The sequence below is a fragment of the Oreochromis niloticus genome, linkage group LG6 (genome assembly GCF_001858045.2).
Source record: "Oreochromis niloticus isolate F11D_XX linkage group LG6, O_niloticus_UMD_NMBU, whole genome shotgun sequence".
NCBI classification, from domain to species: Eukaryota; Metazoa; Chordata; class Actinopteri; order Cichliformes; family Cichlidae; genus Oreochromis; species Oreochromis niloticus.
This window is the reverse complement of record NC_031971.2, coordinates 12,162,805-12,176,255: the sequence shown is the minus strand read 5'-3', so window position 1 is coordinate 12,176,255 and position 13,451 is coordinate 12,162,805. Positions and strand designations below refer to the sequence as shown.

Sequence of the window (13,451 nt, the reverse complement as noted above, 5' to 3'; positions counted from 1 at the left end):
GCACATAGTGAGTCAGCGGTAACACATAAACACTGAATGCTCTGACTGAGCATGGCAAAACAGGTTAGCAACAGAAACGCCGCAACATTAATCTCAATATAATAAAATTATGTAGCAAAAAGTAAAAGGCCAACAACTAAAATGTGTTGTGGAAACAGGCTAAATAGATGACCAATAAAAACTCAATTTAGCTTAAACTAAATGCTACAGAGTCAGAGGATGGTGAATAGTTACAATAGTTGCTTAAAACAATAAAGAATCCATTGAAATGCTTCTGTTACTCAGTATGTAAGCTGAACAAAGCACCAATTCACTAGCAACCCTTATCTTAAAAAACAAAAAGAAAAACCTTTTAATACAATTTATTTTTTAATTAACATGCAGTTTAAAATTAATTCAGCAAATTTGAAACACATTTGGAACCTGACAAGTAGTGCTGATTAAAGAGCATTTGAGGTTATTTGATAAGACTCCCGGGAAGCAGAATTGGCAAAAAATAAATAAATAAATAAACTCTTTGGAGAAAGTGATGTAGCTAACAATTAAATTTATGTGCCATTAAGCTGGATTACAGAAACACAGCAGCCAGATTTCAGACATTTCCCATCTAGAAACTGTCTGTCAACTATTGCAGTAGCAACACTGCCCATCTAACATCTCCATCTGCTTCAGCCACGGTCTGTGTGAGTGTGTGTGTGTGCTTGCATGAGACTACATGCACTTTGCTGAACTTGCAAAGTACCACCACGCAGCAGATGCGAGGTGCCAGAAAGGTAAATCATGCAAACCCTGAGTGTGCGCACAAATGCACACAAACTGCAATGCACGCACAGGATACGCATACGGGGTGAAGAGACCAGGGTGTGTGCAGTGATCCCCCATGTCTGGGGTTGCCAGGGGGGTTGCTAGGGCAACAAATCACCGGCTGTCCCATTGGGTGAGTCAGCCTTCCCTAGGAGAAATATCACCCCAGTAAGTCTGAGAAAGAGCAATCCTATTACCGGTCTGTGGGTGTAGCTGTGTGTGTGTGTGTGTGTGTGTGTGTGTGTGTGCAGCAGTGTGTGCATACTGTACATGTGTTCTTTATGACTCATAAAAGCTTATTTATTTATTTATTAGTGCTATTTATTCTTCAGTTGTGCCACCTGCTGTAGTGTATTTTCTAATTGTGCTCTGACTCTGATCTTGTGAGCGCTTTTTTTTCTTCCTCTACCTCCTTTCATGTCTTTTCTGCACCAGTGAACAGATCAAATATCTGCTGCATGCAGGCTAAAATATCCCCGAAGATCTTGATAATTGAATCTGACTTACTTCCCCCGTCATTGTAGATATCTCAGATGCCGGGGCTTTTTTTCTTCTTCAATGAAAAAGCAGACATTTATCTCTGAATAATTACAGATCATGTCACAAAGGAGAGCTTATGTCATTATATTTACTGAAAGTGGATGTTGCTGTGTAGAAAAGAGAAGTATGTGAAGGTGCTGCTGAAAATCACAACTCAAGTGACAACAAAAACACGTCTCTATCGTTTGATGAAGACGAAGTTCTGGAAGTGCACAGATACAGCGAGTATGCGTGCGTGTTTAGTCATATGAATATGAATACGTACGCTGACGATCCGTTCATGCGTGCCCTCTGAGGAGATGATGGTTCCATTGAGTCCAACCAGTGACGGCAAGGTCTGGGACATCCAGTTAGTTACCATAGCCATGGTGCTGAGCACCGCTCCAATTTTCAACATGGGAACACTCATCCTGATGCATACACATTCACACACCACACACACACACACACACTAACAGAAACTCTGGCCGGCTCTCACACACAGTCCAAACTGTTGACAGCAGTCATTCTAACGAGAGCATCTGCACAGCATGGTGTTACAGGTTGTGCAGTCGCTCTGCAGTGTTTGTTTAAAAAGAAAAGAAGAGAATAAAACCACGAATGTTCCCTCTTCTGAAGTCTAAGACACTGCCACAGGTTAGTAGATAAATCCAGATGCATCCATGCAAAGACGCATCAAGTCCAAACATCCAGCTCAGGCTGCAGGAGGTGCTCCTGGAAACAGCTGGTCTGAACTGTGTGCGTATGTGTGTGTGCGTCTGTGTGTGTGTGTGTGTTTCCTGGACTCCTTCCTTCGTCTGGCAGTGAGGCGTTGTGGCTGAGCCAGCGCTGCTCTCTCATTTATCCACTAACTCTCTGCCTCTCCCTCCCTCCCGCCTTTCCTCCACCCTCTCTCGCAGACACACTCCTCCATCTCTCCCCCAGACTCTCACCTATTCCTTCCACTTCTTTATCCAAGCGCCACAGTCTCCTCTCAAACCATATTTGATTCAATGAAAAAAAGCATGCCGCAAAAAAGTGCTAATGAGAAAAAAAGAATATTCATCTGACACTTATCCCATTCTCTTGCTTTTTTCACCCTCTTTTATCATTTCCATACCCATTTTCTTCTTCTTTTACCTGACCTTTAATTTTCCCTTTTCATCCTGACTGCAGTCAACACCTTTCTTTTTCCTCTCTGTCCAATGTCCCCATCTTTTCCTTGATATTGATTAAATGCAGACGCCTACAGGAATGCACAATGATCTGGACTGACCTCTCCCTTAAGTGTGTGCGTGCGTGTGTGTGCATTTGTGCTTCATGTAAATCACACACTGATGCAACACTGCCACCATGTGGCCCTCGGTGCCTGCCGACAACCAAACTATGTAAGAGATTTTACACTGGATTTGATCAAAACTTCAGAGAAAGTACAAGATGTACAGATGCTTTATTTGATCTGGCTCTGCAGCATTTCCATGGCAGCAACAAACTCCAAAAATAAAATCCAGCCTGTGTGCCACTTCTGTCACTGTGTTTACAACGTCTGCATCCACCTGCTGGGGACTGCAGACTAAAAGGAGTTGGTACAGCACTTATGCACAAAGCCTAACTGTGTCCCAGTTAAATAATATACTTACTGTATACACTATACACAATACTACCTAAGTCTAAGTCCCTATGTGCACTTTTATTCCTGGTACCCACTCTGTCTATCAGCAGCATTTGCAACACTGCTACTCTTCAGACTATTGTTCTGTTATTGATTGTTTTTGCAATGAAAATGAGTTTTTCTAGCTTGATATGTTTTATTTTTCCAGTGGTTTAACTTACACCCACAGTTTGTCTTAATTTTTGTGAAGCGGTGAGCTGTGTTTCTTTAAAAAATGCTTTCTGGCACTTTTTAAAACCAAATAACTGCTCTAATCACTGGCTTATTTATTTATATGAATGAATAAATGAAAGCCTTGCAAGCTTAAAAAAATTAAAGTGTCATTATTATGCAAATAAGCACAATTCGTAGTTCAAAACAACCCCCTTTGTTAGTCTTAGACTGAGCCATGACATTTTGTTTCCCTTCTCTTCAGGCAACTTCCCTCTGATTGGCTGCGCTTCACAAACAGAAGGTTTGCACAACAGATGGGGGGAGGGGCAGGGGGGTGGGTACAGTCATATGGGGGTAAAAGTACATCAACTTTGAATTCTAATATTTTACATATGAGGAAACAGATGCCGTCAGCAGGTCTTAAAATTTAGTAGGTACGATTTCAGATGAACAGCTGAACATTCCATATTAGACCGTGTCATGTATCATGTATTTAATAAAATCTAAGCCAGGATGCAGAAGCACTGTAAGATTTAGTAGCTTGTAGAAAAACCTTTGAAGCAATAACTTGAAGTAATCATTTTCTGTGTGACTTTGTCATAGAGAAAATATTGAAGGAATTTCAGCCCACTCTTCTTGACAGGGTTAATTCAGTTCACTGGTTTTATGCACAGCTCTTTTAAAGTCCACAAAAGTATTTCAGTCAGGTTGAGCTCTGGACTTTGACTGGACCATTGCATTGCAACCATTCTTTTCTTTTTCAGCCATTATTTTGTAGATTGGACTCATTGTCCTGTAGAATTTCCCAATTTGGGCCAAGCTTCAGCTGTCAGACAGACAGCTGACTCCAGAATACTTTGTTAACAGAGGAGCTCATGTTTGAACGAGTGACTTGTCCTGTAGCTTCAAAATAAGCTCAAATCATCAGCCCTCCACCAACAAAGCTGACAGCTGGTATGATGTGCTTGTGCTGATATTCTGTGTTTGTTTTTCTCCAAACAGCTTCTTCTCAGAAAGAAGACGCTTTCTTCTGGTAACCTGTCCAGCCAAGCAATACTTGTTCAGTCTTTTTTAAACTGTATACTGTCATGAACTTTAATATTTAATATGCCAACCGAGGCCTGGAAATCTCTTGATTTTTTTGCAGTTTCTCTGAGTACTGACCTTGAGGTAAATTTCCTAGAATGTCCACTCTTGGGAAAACTGGCCTTGAATGTTTTCCACTCATGAATAATCTTTCTCAGTGTTGAACGATGGACTTCAAATTGCTTGGAAATGTCCCTATAACCCTTCTCAGATCGATGGGCAGCAACATTTGCTTCTATAAAATCATTGCTGTTGTGTTTCCTCCCTGGCACTGTGTTAACACCTGAATGCTCCAGACCATCAAACTGACGAAACATCTGCTTTTATAGAGGCGCTCGCACTCACTCATGATCAGTTAATCACGTGTATTTGATCAGCAGCGCCTGGCTCCTCTTAATTGTTATGGAAGCAGTAAGTGTTTTGCATTTTGGCTGATGTTTATAATAACACATATAAAGTCTTTTATTTCTTTTAATTAATATGCCCTGATGTATAAAACCTTAAAAGTGAAAGACGGTGTACATTATTTTTTTAAAAGCCTGCATATACATCTTTGTTTTTCTTACAACAGTGGCTTGAGTTGAGTGTTGTTGGGAGCTGCTACTAAATAAAGGAATTTCACATGAACTGAACTGTAAAACTAATTTGTACAGTGACATTGCTAAATGAATCCTTTACCCATGAGACACATTTCATTGTATTTTCTTCTGACCGTATTTAGGACAGCACTTAAGTGGCAATTTTTGATGAAGTCTACAAAATATGCATGAATGTAAAGCTTTAAAAAAAAGACCTAAACACAAACTAAGTATACTGTACTGTAAATTCATCGTGTGTATGACAATGTAATACAAGGATCAAACACAATATTGGAATAGTGTCAAATAGGCCTCATGTTAATCAGCGGTCAAGAGGAGGATCAAAATCATTGAATGATATACATTTTTAGCAATGGACATTTGCAGTTTGTAATTAGTTCAGTCTAATGAAAATAGGATAATACTGACACATGAAGCTGGTGTTTTTGAGCTGCTGTAAAAGGCCAAACAGACTGCAGTGCACAACTAATGTGTGCGGCGTTTCTAATCTAGCAGCCCTGTAACAACATCAAGAGCTATAGAAGGACATGGCTGTTCCCCGTCTCCTGCCTCCAGCAATTATGTGTCAACAATTTAACTAACCAACACTAAATATTTCATAGCGCCTTTGTTCTCATCAGGTGTAACATACTCATTGGGGTTTTTTTCTAGATAAAGAGCCTGCAGGATACACATGGATTATACATAAAATCTCCTTCAGCAAATACTCTAAACATGAATATTTCAATCAGCTGCACTTAAGGTTACACAGTCATGAGGAGGAGGAGGGGCACAACAGAGCCGGCATGACAAGTGAGTGGTGTAAAACACCTTCAGGGTGTCTCTGGTCACTGACTCAGGTGGCTGCCTCTCTGCGTTTTTACAAACTAATCATTGGCATCTTTTCAGTAGAGCGGAACGACAAAGTTTCTCAGAACAGTACAGTACAACAGATAAGAACAAGAAGAAAACTCAAAACTATAATACAATTAAAAAAATAACTCAAACAATAAATATAGGTGATCGTGATTTCTCTGAGCGTAAAACTTGGCAAAACAAATCTATAAAAATATCATTTTTGGGAGGTCGATTTTGATCTAAACTCCTTTGTCAGCAATATTTTCTTTATCTAATATGTTTTAAGATGTGGATCTGTATAAAGCATTTTATTTCTTTCAGTAAATTTATTTCATTTTATTTCTGTCCTGTTTTTTGTGACTTATAAATATGTTTCCCTTCCAAAAAAATGCATCCTCTAACTGTTAGCATGTAGGCAATATGGCTAAGCTATTTCTGGGATGTCCAGCAAATACCAGGAGATATAAAAGACACAAGGTTGGCTAACAAAATGATAAATCAGAGTACATCATTTTTTTCCTAGAACCACTTTAAAGTTTAGAAACGTTTAAATTTTGGCTCATTTGACACAAAGGTTGAACGAATGAAGTTGGGGACACGTGTCTCCTTACCTTACATGAGCTGACAGTGACCAGCAGCAGCAGCAGCACCCACAGGGCTTCAGGTGGACTCATGGCTGTCCTTTTCTCTCCCTCTGGTATTCCTGGTCTTGACCCAGCTTTGACACGCACCAGACATGAAAAAAAACTTCGTACTGTACACCTTCCTTGCTTAGCCTCGAGGTTATGACTAATTTGACTAGTTTGGAGTGACTGAATCCCCTCAGGCTGTGGAAGAAGAACACAGTGCTAGTGTTGGCTTCTTGCTGTGGAGAGCCACTCAGGAGCTGACTGGAGACAGCAACTGTCTTTGAGGAAGATTAGAGAGGAGGCGTAGGGAAGGAGGAGTTGGTGAAAAGGATGATTATTTGTTGCTTAACACAGCGAGTGAATATACAGTTAATTAGTGAGTGGGTGCACTTGTTAGTAACAGATTGCATGTGAGATTGTACTGCTGATTCTGGTATCATAAAGTTACTCTCTGGAACTCAGGAAAACTTTTTCTATTACAGTTTGGAAAAGGGGCCGGAATCTTAGTTTTTAAAAACTCCCAAATTCCACATTAAAAAACTGTAAAAAAATGTCCAGCTTTTCTGACTCATGTAATAATAAAAATTCCTCACTGGTAAGGTTGTCAAAATAAAAAAAATCAATACTCAGATAATTTAATAATCGATACTAAAAATTTGTATAATACCAAAAGTGCTGTCTCGGCTCCTCCAGTTGATACACGACTTCACGCAGCCCCTCATAACACAGGAACAGTTATCCATCTCATATCGCATGACTATATAAGAGTGATATATAAAAGAGTTTTTTACACTCATAGTTCACAACACTGAACATTTTCTAAAGGTAAGCAAAGTCCTCATTTTCACAAAACTGGAACATTAAACAGTTGCTAATGCTAATCTAGCTGCTCCACACATTAACATTAGCCTTTTAACCGCTAGCAGTTTAGCCCTGTGTTAAGCTATGATTAAGGTAGCAGCTAGCGGCTATGGCTAATAATAAAATAATAACATTCATGTTGGAGCTAATCAGGCCTGTGGTCTGTAGCATTAATATATAACATTTATTTAACAGGATAACATAACAATTTATTTCTAAAAAGTGTTGTGTTTCTCTTAAAGTCCCTGACTAAAGCTGAGAAAGTCTACCAGCAACTAGACAGAAACTGGCAGCCTATCTTACAGTTTTTTCTGCTGTTTAACAATAGTATTGTCTTTGACGTTATTGTTTGTATTATTCAACACTTTACTTTAAAACATGCATCTTAAGTTTGTAGTTGTTTCCTGCATAAAATATGGAATCCAGTATCGAGTATGTTTCCCATTACGGGTATTGTGTTTGAAATTCCAGCATCATGACAGCCCTACTTGCAGCCCTCAATGGATGCATTTATATATCAGTTTCTGCATTAATACGAGAATATTGATTTTTTTCTGTCTCTTGATGGAAAATTAAAGAGCTGCATTCAAACAAACAAACAAACAAACAAATTAATAAATAAAAATTTAAAAAAGTGTATCTAAGGAGCAGTCATTACCAGCTCATATTATTCACAGGCATAGACTGCATAAATTAACTGTGGCCACAACCCAGAATACACTGAGGCGCAGTATCCGCCTAAATAAAAGATGGATAAAACACATGCAAGTTAACTAAAATTAACTCTCATGTTTATTAAGACACAATAGTAGAAAAAAAATCAGAATTTTGAGAAAAAAGCCAGAATTCTGAGAAAAAGTCAGAATTCTAAGTTTAATTTTCATCAGAATTATTTTTTCTCAGAATTCTGAAAAAGAAGAAAAAAAAAGACGTGCCCACTTTTTTTTTCAGTGCCCCTAATCCTCTTCCGTAAAAATGTTAGCATATATTCTGGTAATTATTCCCAGTATCTGCTATCACACCTCATATGGCTTAAAACAAATAAGAGAAAGAGGAAAAAAAAACTTCCTTTCCTTTGCATTGTTCTCTCTCTGGACACTGACATCTTCAGTACACAAACCAAACAGGAAAAAAATACTAGCTTGTGCTGGCTGTCTTCCATGTGAACCTGTCACTCTGGCTTTAAACACAATGTAGGTGACTTTCATGTCACACAATCCATATTTCATTGCTGGAAATTAGCTGTTAAATACTCCTGGATGAGCTCGCTGTGTTCACTTGCTTCCCCTCATTAAAGTTTCAGCATGATTGTAATGCAGATGACAAGACGGCACAGCAGGCAGCGAGAGAGTAACAGATATTAGGGTTACAGGAAAGTCCAACTGAGGAAGACATAGGTGGCGAGAGAGAAATATAATGCACGCATGCTCGGCCTGTAGTATAAACCCAATAACAAATAGTCATACACCTTACGCACAACCTCATTACTCCAGCTGTGCGTGAAATTAATGACAAACTTGACTTCACGCCAACCAAACAACAGGGCCCAGCCAGAAATTCATGAATCACCTTTCACTCAAATGTTCCGGTTAAAGAAATTATTATTATTATTACTTTTTTGGGTACTTTTATTATTTTCAGTGAAAGCTTTTGAATGCTGCTAATGTAAATCCAGCAGCGCCTTTATTTTCACCTTCGATATTCTGCACTTTGGAAATGATTCAAAATTTAATTGGGTTTTAAATTCATGTTTAGAGATGACATTTCAAGCATGTTAAGGTCACTGCAATGCAGTTAACGATAGGTTTAACATTTTACACATCAGCCTACACAGTGACCTTTCAGAATAAGCAAGTCCGAACATGTGCTTGTTACACTGACAAAATGTAGTTTTACTATACGCCATGAAGCGCTCCATAAGTATTTGGAAAATCGGCTCATTTTTCAGGTCTTTTTTTCCTGCACTGCACTTCCTGCTACAATAAAGAACAACTGTAGAGCTGTGTGCAGCTTCTGAGGAGTGAAGATATGAACAATGTGTTTTTTTGTTTCGTGAAAGAACAAGAATGTGATGGAAGTGCAAGCAGCCACAAACAAATGCAGCAGCTAACAGGACATCAACTCTTTGTAAGCATCTGCAAAGACAGCTTGCTTATATAAAGCAAGTTGTGAGAAACTGACCCCTTTGAAAGAGCAAAAGCTTGCCTTTAAACAGGTAACAAAAGCAGTGATGAGCAGTCAGGCTCGTAGGATTAATCTCCATTTCTAGCACTACTTTTTTCTCCAGCAGAGTCAGCCTGGCCACAACATTTTCCTTTCCAGCTTTGCTCTTGGCTTCGTGGTAGTAATTAATCACTATAAGAAAGTGTGTCTTCTGTGGAGCTGTAGCCTTTGGTTTATGTTAATCAGATGCATTGCTAATTCAGTGCATCTCAGGCCATGTTGAAGATTAACTAGAAAGTAATGTAACGAATACTGTAACAAATAATTATCTGCTGAGAGTAAGTAACTTAATGTATTTTGTAATTTATTTTGTGATTCATTCAATTTTCAGAACAAGTACCCCCACACTACCCCAAAAGATGGACACTTCCAGAGACATAACCATCTCAGTGTGACCCTCTGTTTAGTCAAATCCCATTTCAAAGCCTTGAGATGAGCGTATTTTACTGTTGCCGTCTTGGCCTCTTGGCAGAGCAAAGGACTGATCTGAAATGGTAATGATCGGATCACAGATAATCCCCCTTTATGAAACTTGGAATAATCCAAATTTTCAAAATGGAAATACTATGAACAGAAGTGGTAAATGGGCTGATTCTTATATAGCGTTTTTCTACTTTTTTGCTTTATACAACATGCCACATTCACCCATTCACACAAGCACTGTCTTCTATGCTTTTAAATGCTTACTTACCATTCACACACATTCATACTCCAATGGATGCATCAGAGAGCATCTTGCCCAAGGATATTTGGCATACAGACTAGGGGAGCCAGGGATTGAACCACCAAGCTTCCAATCAGCAGATCACCTGCTCTACCTCCTGAGCTACCCAATGAATGAATGGCTGAGCCCATAAACTCACCAGGAAAATGTCAAGTCCGATGGCTGTCTATGATGACTTCTATCAGACCACACATCTTTTTGTGACAACTATAGCCCCACCGGTGGCCATTAAAAAGAATGCAGGTTTAAGGCACTTCTGCTTTCACTTGAAACCAGGTTCCCTCTTTTTATACTTTTACTTAGAACATGAAGAGTGAATGTTGCAGAAGCAGGTTTCTGTGCAGCTGTGTATGAATGGCATTTTAGTGCATAAATCAGTTTTTGTAATATTTTATACCTTCTACCCTTATGGCCAAGATACTTTATTATGGGTTTTGACGTCCCACCCACCACTAACTGGGGCTCCAGCCCTGACAGTGGCGGCACCTCTCTCTTTGTTACAGGGAGTTGGAAACAATGAAGTGACTGTAATCAATTGTAAGATATGCTAACTACCACAGTTCTGCAGTACTTGCAGATATAAAATTAATTAATTAATTACATTTTAAAAACTAAAAAAAAAGGTTGAATGTTGGTAACTGAAGGAATTGGTAATCACTTGCAACGTAACACAACCTGTGGACTACAGGTGCTAGCCCTGCTCATGTTAGCAGACCACGCACAACTAATCTGATATAGTGTGTTCAACACTGTACATGACAATGTACATAATTCAGCTAAATTTCAAACACAATTTGATTATTAACGAATGCGATTAGCAATTTTATGCAGCTTTTATGTAGCTAACTTTGTTCATTAGTTTTTATTTATTTATTTATTTTAATGTTCTATCTTTTAGATGTGTCCACGAGTGCAATTAAGTTTAAAGGAAATAAAAAATAAGTTACCCATAAGAAACCATAAATATTTGCCAGACCGACACACCTGCAAGCTCCAAGACCAGTTTCAAACTGACATGTATTATGGAAGTGCAGACCTAAAGCTGCTCCTGGAGTTGTCTTTGTTAATCACATGTATTCACTGTAAAAACAAATTTAATCTTATTAACTTAAATGTACATCATGTACTTTTATTAAAATATGTTAATCAGTCACTTCCCCACACATATATGCATAGAAAGATCTCGAGGCAATCACACACCACAGTTTGTTAAGCAGAAAAAATATTAAACATGGCTTCACAATGTTGAAAAAAAGAAAAAAATGCACTGCCCCAGTACCCATTTTAAAAATTTACTCCAGAAGGAGCTCCATTATAGCACCATGATGAATTAAACTCCAATATACATGACATAACAGATCGGCATAATTGAAAAATTACAACAACAACAACGGATAAAAACAACACAACAAATTGAGGTTTGATGACAATGCTGAAGAACATGGAGAATGAATGTTGCAGAAACATGTTTCTGTGTGACTACATATGGATGAGATTTGAGTGCATAGCTCATTATTTGTAAGAACAGAAGGACATGAATGAAACTGTGAGAGCACCACTTACTCCTTCAAAAAGAAAAGAGGACAAAATGAGTGTCGCTGAGGGGTTTTTAACAATCAGTACATGTATGCAGTTCTCTTAATGACAGCATGTAAGCCCACAGTGAGAATGCATGACAGGGCTGCTGAAGGACAGAGTATGCAAACGAGTGTGTGTGCAGAAGAAGGAACACTGTTGTAGGTATATCAACTTATAAATATGTGGTTTTGAATCTAGTTTTTTTTCTTTTTTTCCCTGCATGTAAAAAATGTCCATGGCTCGTTTTCCCTTTAAATTACTCCCTGACTTTGTTAACCGTTGAAACAGACCGGGCCAACTTCGAAACCAAATTTCTGGTTCTTATTTCCAAAATCGGACACAGCTACATCGATGATGGGAAGCGTGTTGGACAGCGGAGAGTCAAATTCCAAAACTGTCCTCTCCTGCCCTGAGCGTGTCTAGAGCAGACAAAGACAATTGAATGAAGTAAATAAATAATAAAATCATTAATTAATAAGTTATCCTCAAATGTGTGTCTGAGTTCCTCACCTGACACCCGTCATATAGTGCAGTGATGTAATGTGTGTTCTCGTACGTCAGCTCCTCGCCGTCGCTGCTTCTGAAGCGCAGTGCGTATTCGTGGTTGTACGTGGCGGTGTGCAGCCAAGCAGCAGAGTTAAGGCAGTGGTAGGTGAATATCTGCTTGGCTGTGGCACTTAGCAGCTTCAGGAAGGTCATCTGGACAATGTGGACTGAAACGCCATCTGACCCGGAGTAGGAAAACTGGAGCACCAAGATCACATTGACTCATTAACAACACCATACAATGTCAAAACAGTTCAGACAAAGCAAATATGCAAAGAAAAGACTGTATTTTTTGGGCACTTCCTGTTTTAGCTTAATTATTTTAGCATCCAAAATTTCTCACTAACTGGTGGTCAGTGTGAATTCTACTCCATAGCTACGTCATAACTGCAAACAGTTTTGGGTGTAACACGTTACAAAGTAACACGTTACTGCAATCACATTACATTTTTCAGTAGCACGGTATGTAAAGCATTACTATGTTAAATTTGGTAATCACCTTACAGTAAAGTCTTAGAAGTCTAAGTCAGAATATGCTTCCTAGCCTTAAGGCCCTTTCACATCGGACGCAGTACACGCAACGCTGCACTATTTGTGTCTATAATGGTTTCTTGCTGCGCCGAGCAAAGCGCAGCACAAGTCAGAGAGACACGTTTTGAAATGACAAGAAGCAGGCGCATCTAGTACACACAGAGCATCCCGAAAAAAGTTTTACTAACCAACTTTAATTCCACTTACTTTTTAAAACTTTTATATTATTTTTAAAACATTTACCACACCATTGTTGTTTAGCATTAATCTAATTTTTTCTTTGAGCTTGTTTTTCCAAGTCTACTACCCTTTGCAGAATTCTGAACTCGTAAAGACAAGAATGGAGCAGCACCTGCGTCCCTCCAGGCCACAGCAGTTCATTTGATAGAGCAACACACATTCAGATTTTTGCCCTCACCTGAATCCTACCTTACTAAAAAAAACAAAAATAATTTTAATTTCTCCTCTTTAACAGTCTTAGCTGGACAGCATGGGCTGCACAATTATTCTCCGGCTTCACCTGCAGACTTCATCTTCCTCTTGCTGCAGTTTGCATGTTTTGCAGAACATGCTGCCTGTTCCACTATTAACCGCTGGGCTTTTCTTTTCTTTTACTTGACATGATAAGTACCAAAAATTATTGTGGTAAATGTTCCTCTTCACAAAATTAGCACTTTTGAAAATGTATG

At 38.8% G+C, this 13,451-nt stretch overlaps 2 protein-coding genes across 3 annotated transcripts in view; both read right to left on the bottom strand.

Moving 5' to 3' along the window:
* LOC100694555 (noelin-2) overlaps window positions 1-6,524 on the bottom strand; it is a 39,414-nt gene extending 32,890 nt beyond the window's left edge. Inside the window, exon 1 of one of the 2 annotated variants that reach the window (XM_005462650.4) lies at window positions 6,282-6,524. In XM_005462650.4, coding sequence (XP_005462707.1) covers window positions 6,282-6,344 — 63 coding nt within the window. In that variant the 5' untranslated portion in view covers window positions 6,345-6,524. Of the gene's footprint in view, window positions 1-1,609; window positions 2,208-6,281 lie in introns of those variants that run through there. The other variant, XM_003457752.5, reaches the window with a different exon arrangement.
* A 4,691-nt stretch (window positions 6,525-11,215) lies between these two features.
* The window catches only part of LOC100698530 (collagen alpha-1(XI) chain), a 42,761-nt gene continuing 40,525 nt past the window's right edge, over window positions 11,216-13,451 (bottom strand). Inside the window, exons 65-66 of the mRNA XM_003457765.5 lie at window positions 12,196-12,429; window positions 11,216-12,104 (exon numbers count right to left, since the gene is read on the bottom strand). Coding sequence (XP_003457813.2) covers window positions 11,958-12,104; window positions 12,196-12,429 — 381 coding nt within the window. The 3' untranslated portion in view covers window positions 11,216-11,957. The remainder of the gene's footprint in view (window positions 12,105-12,195; window positions 12,430-13,451) is intronic.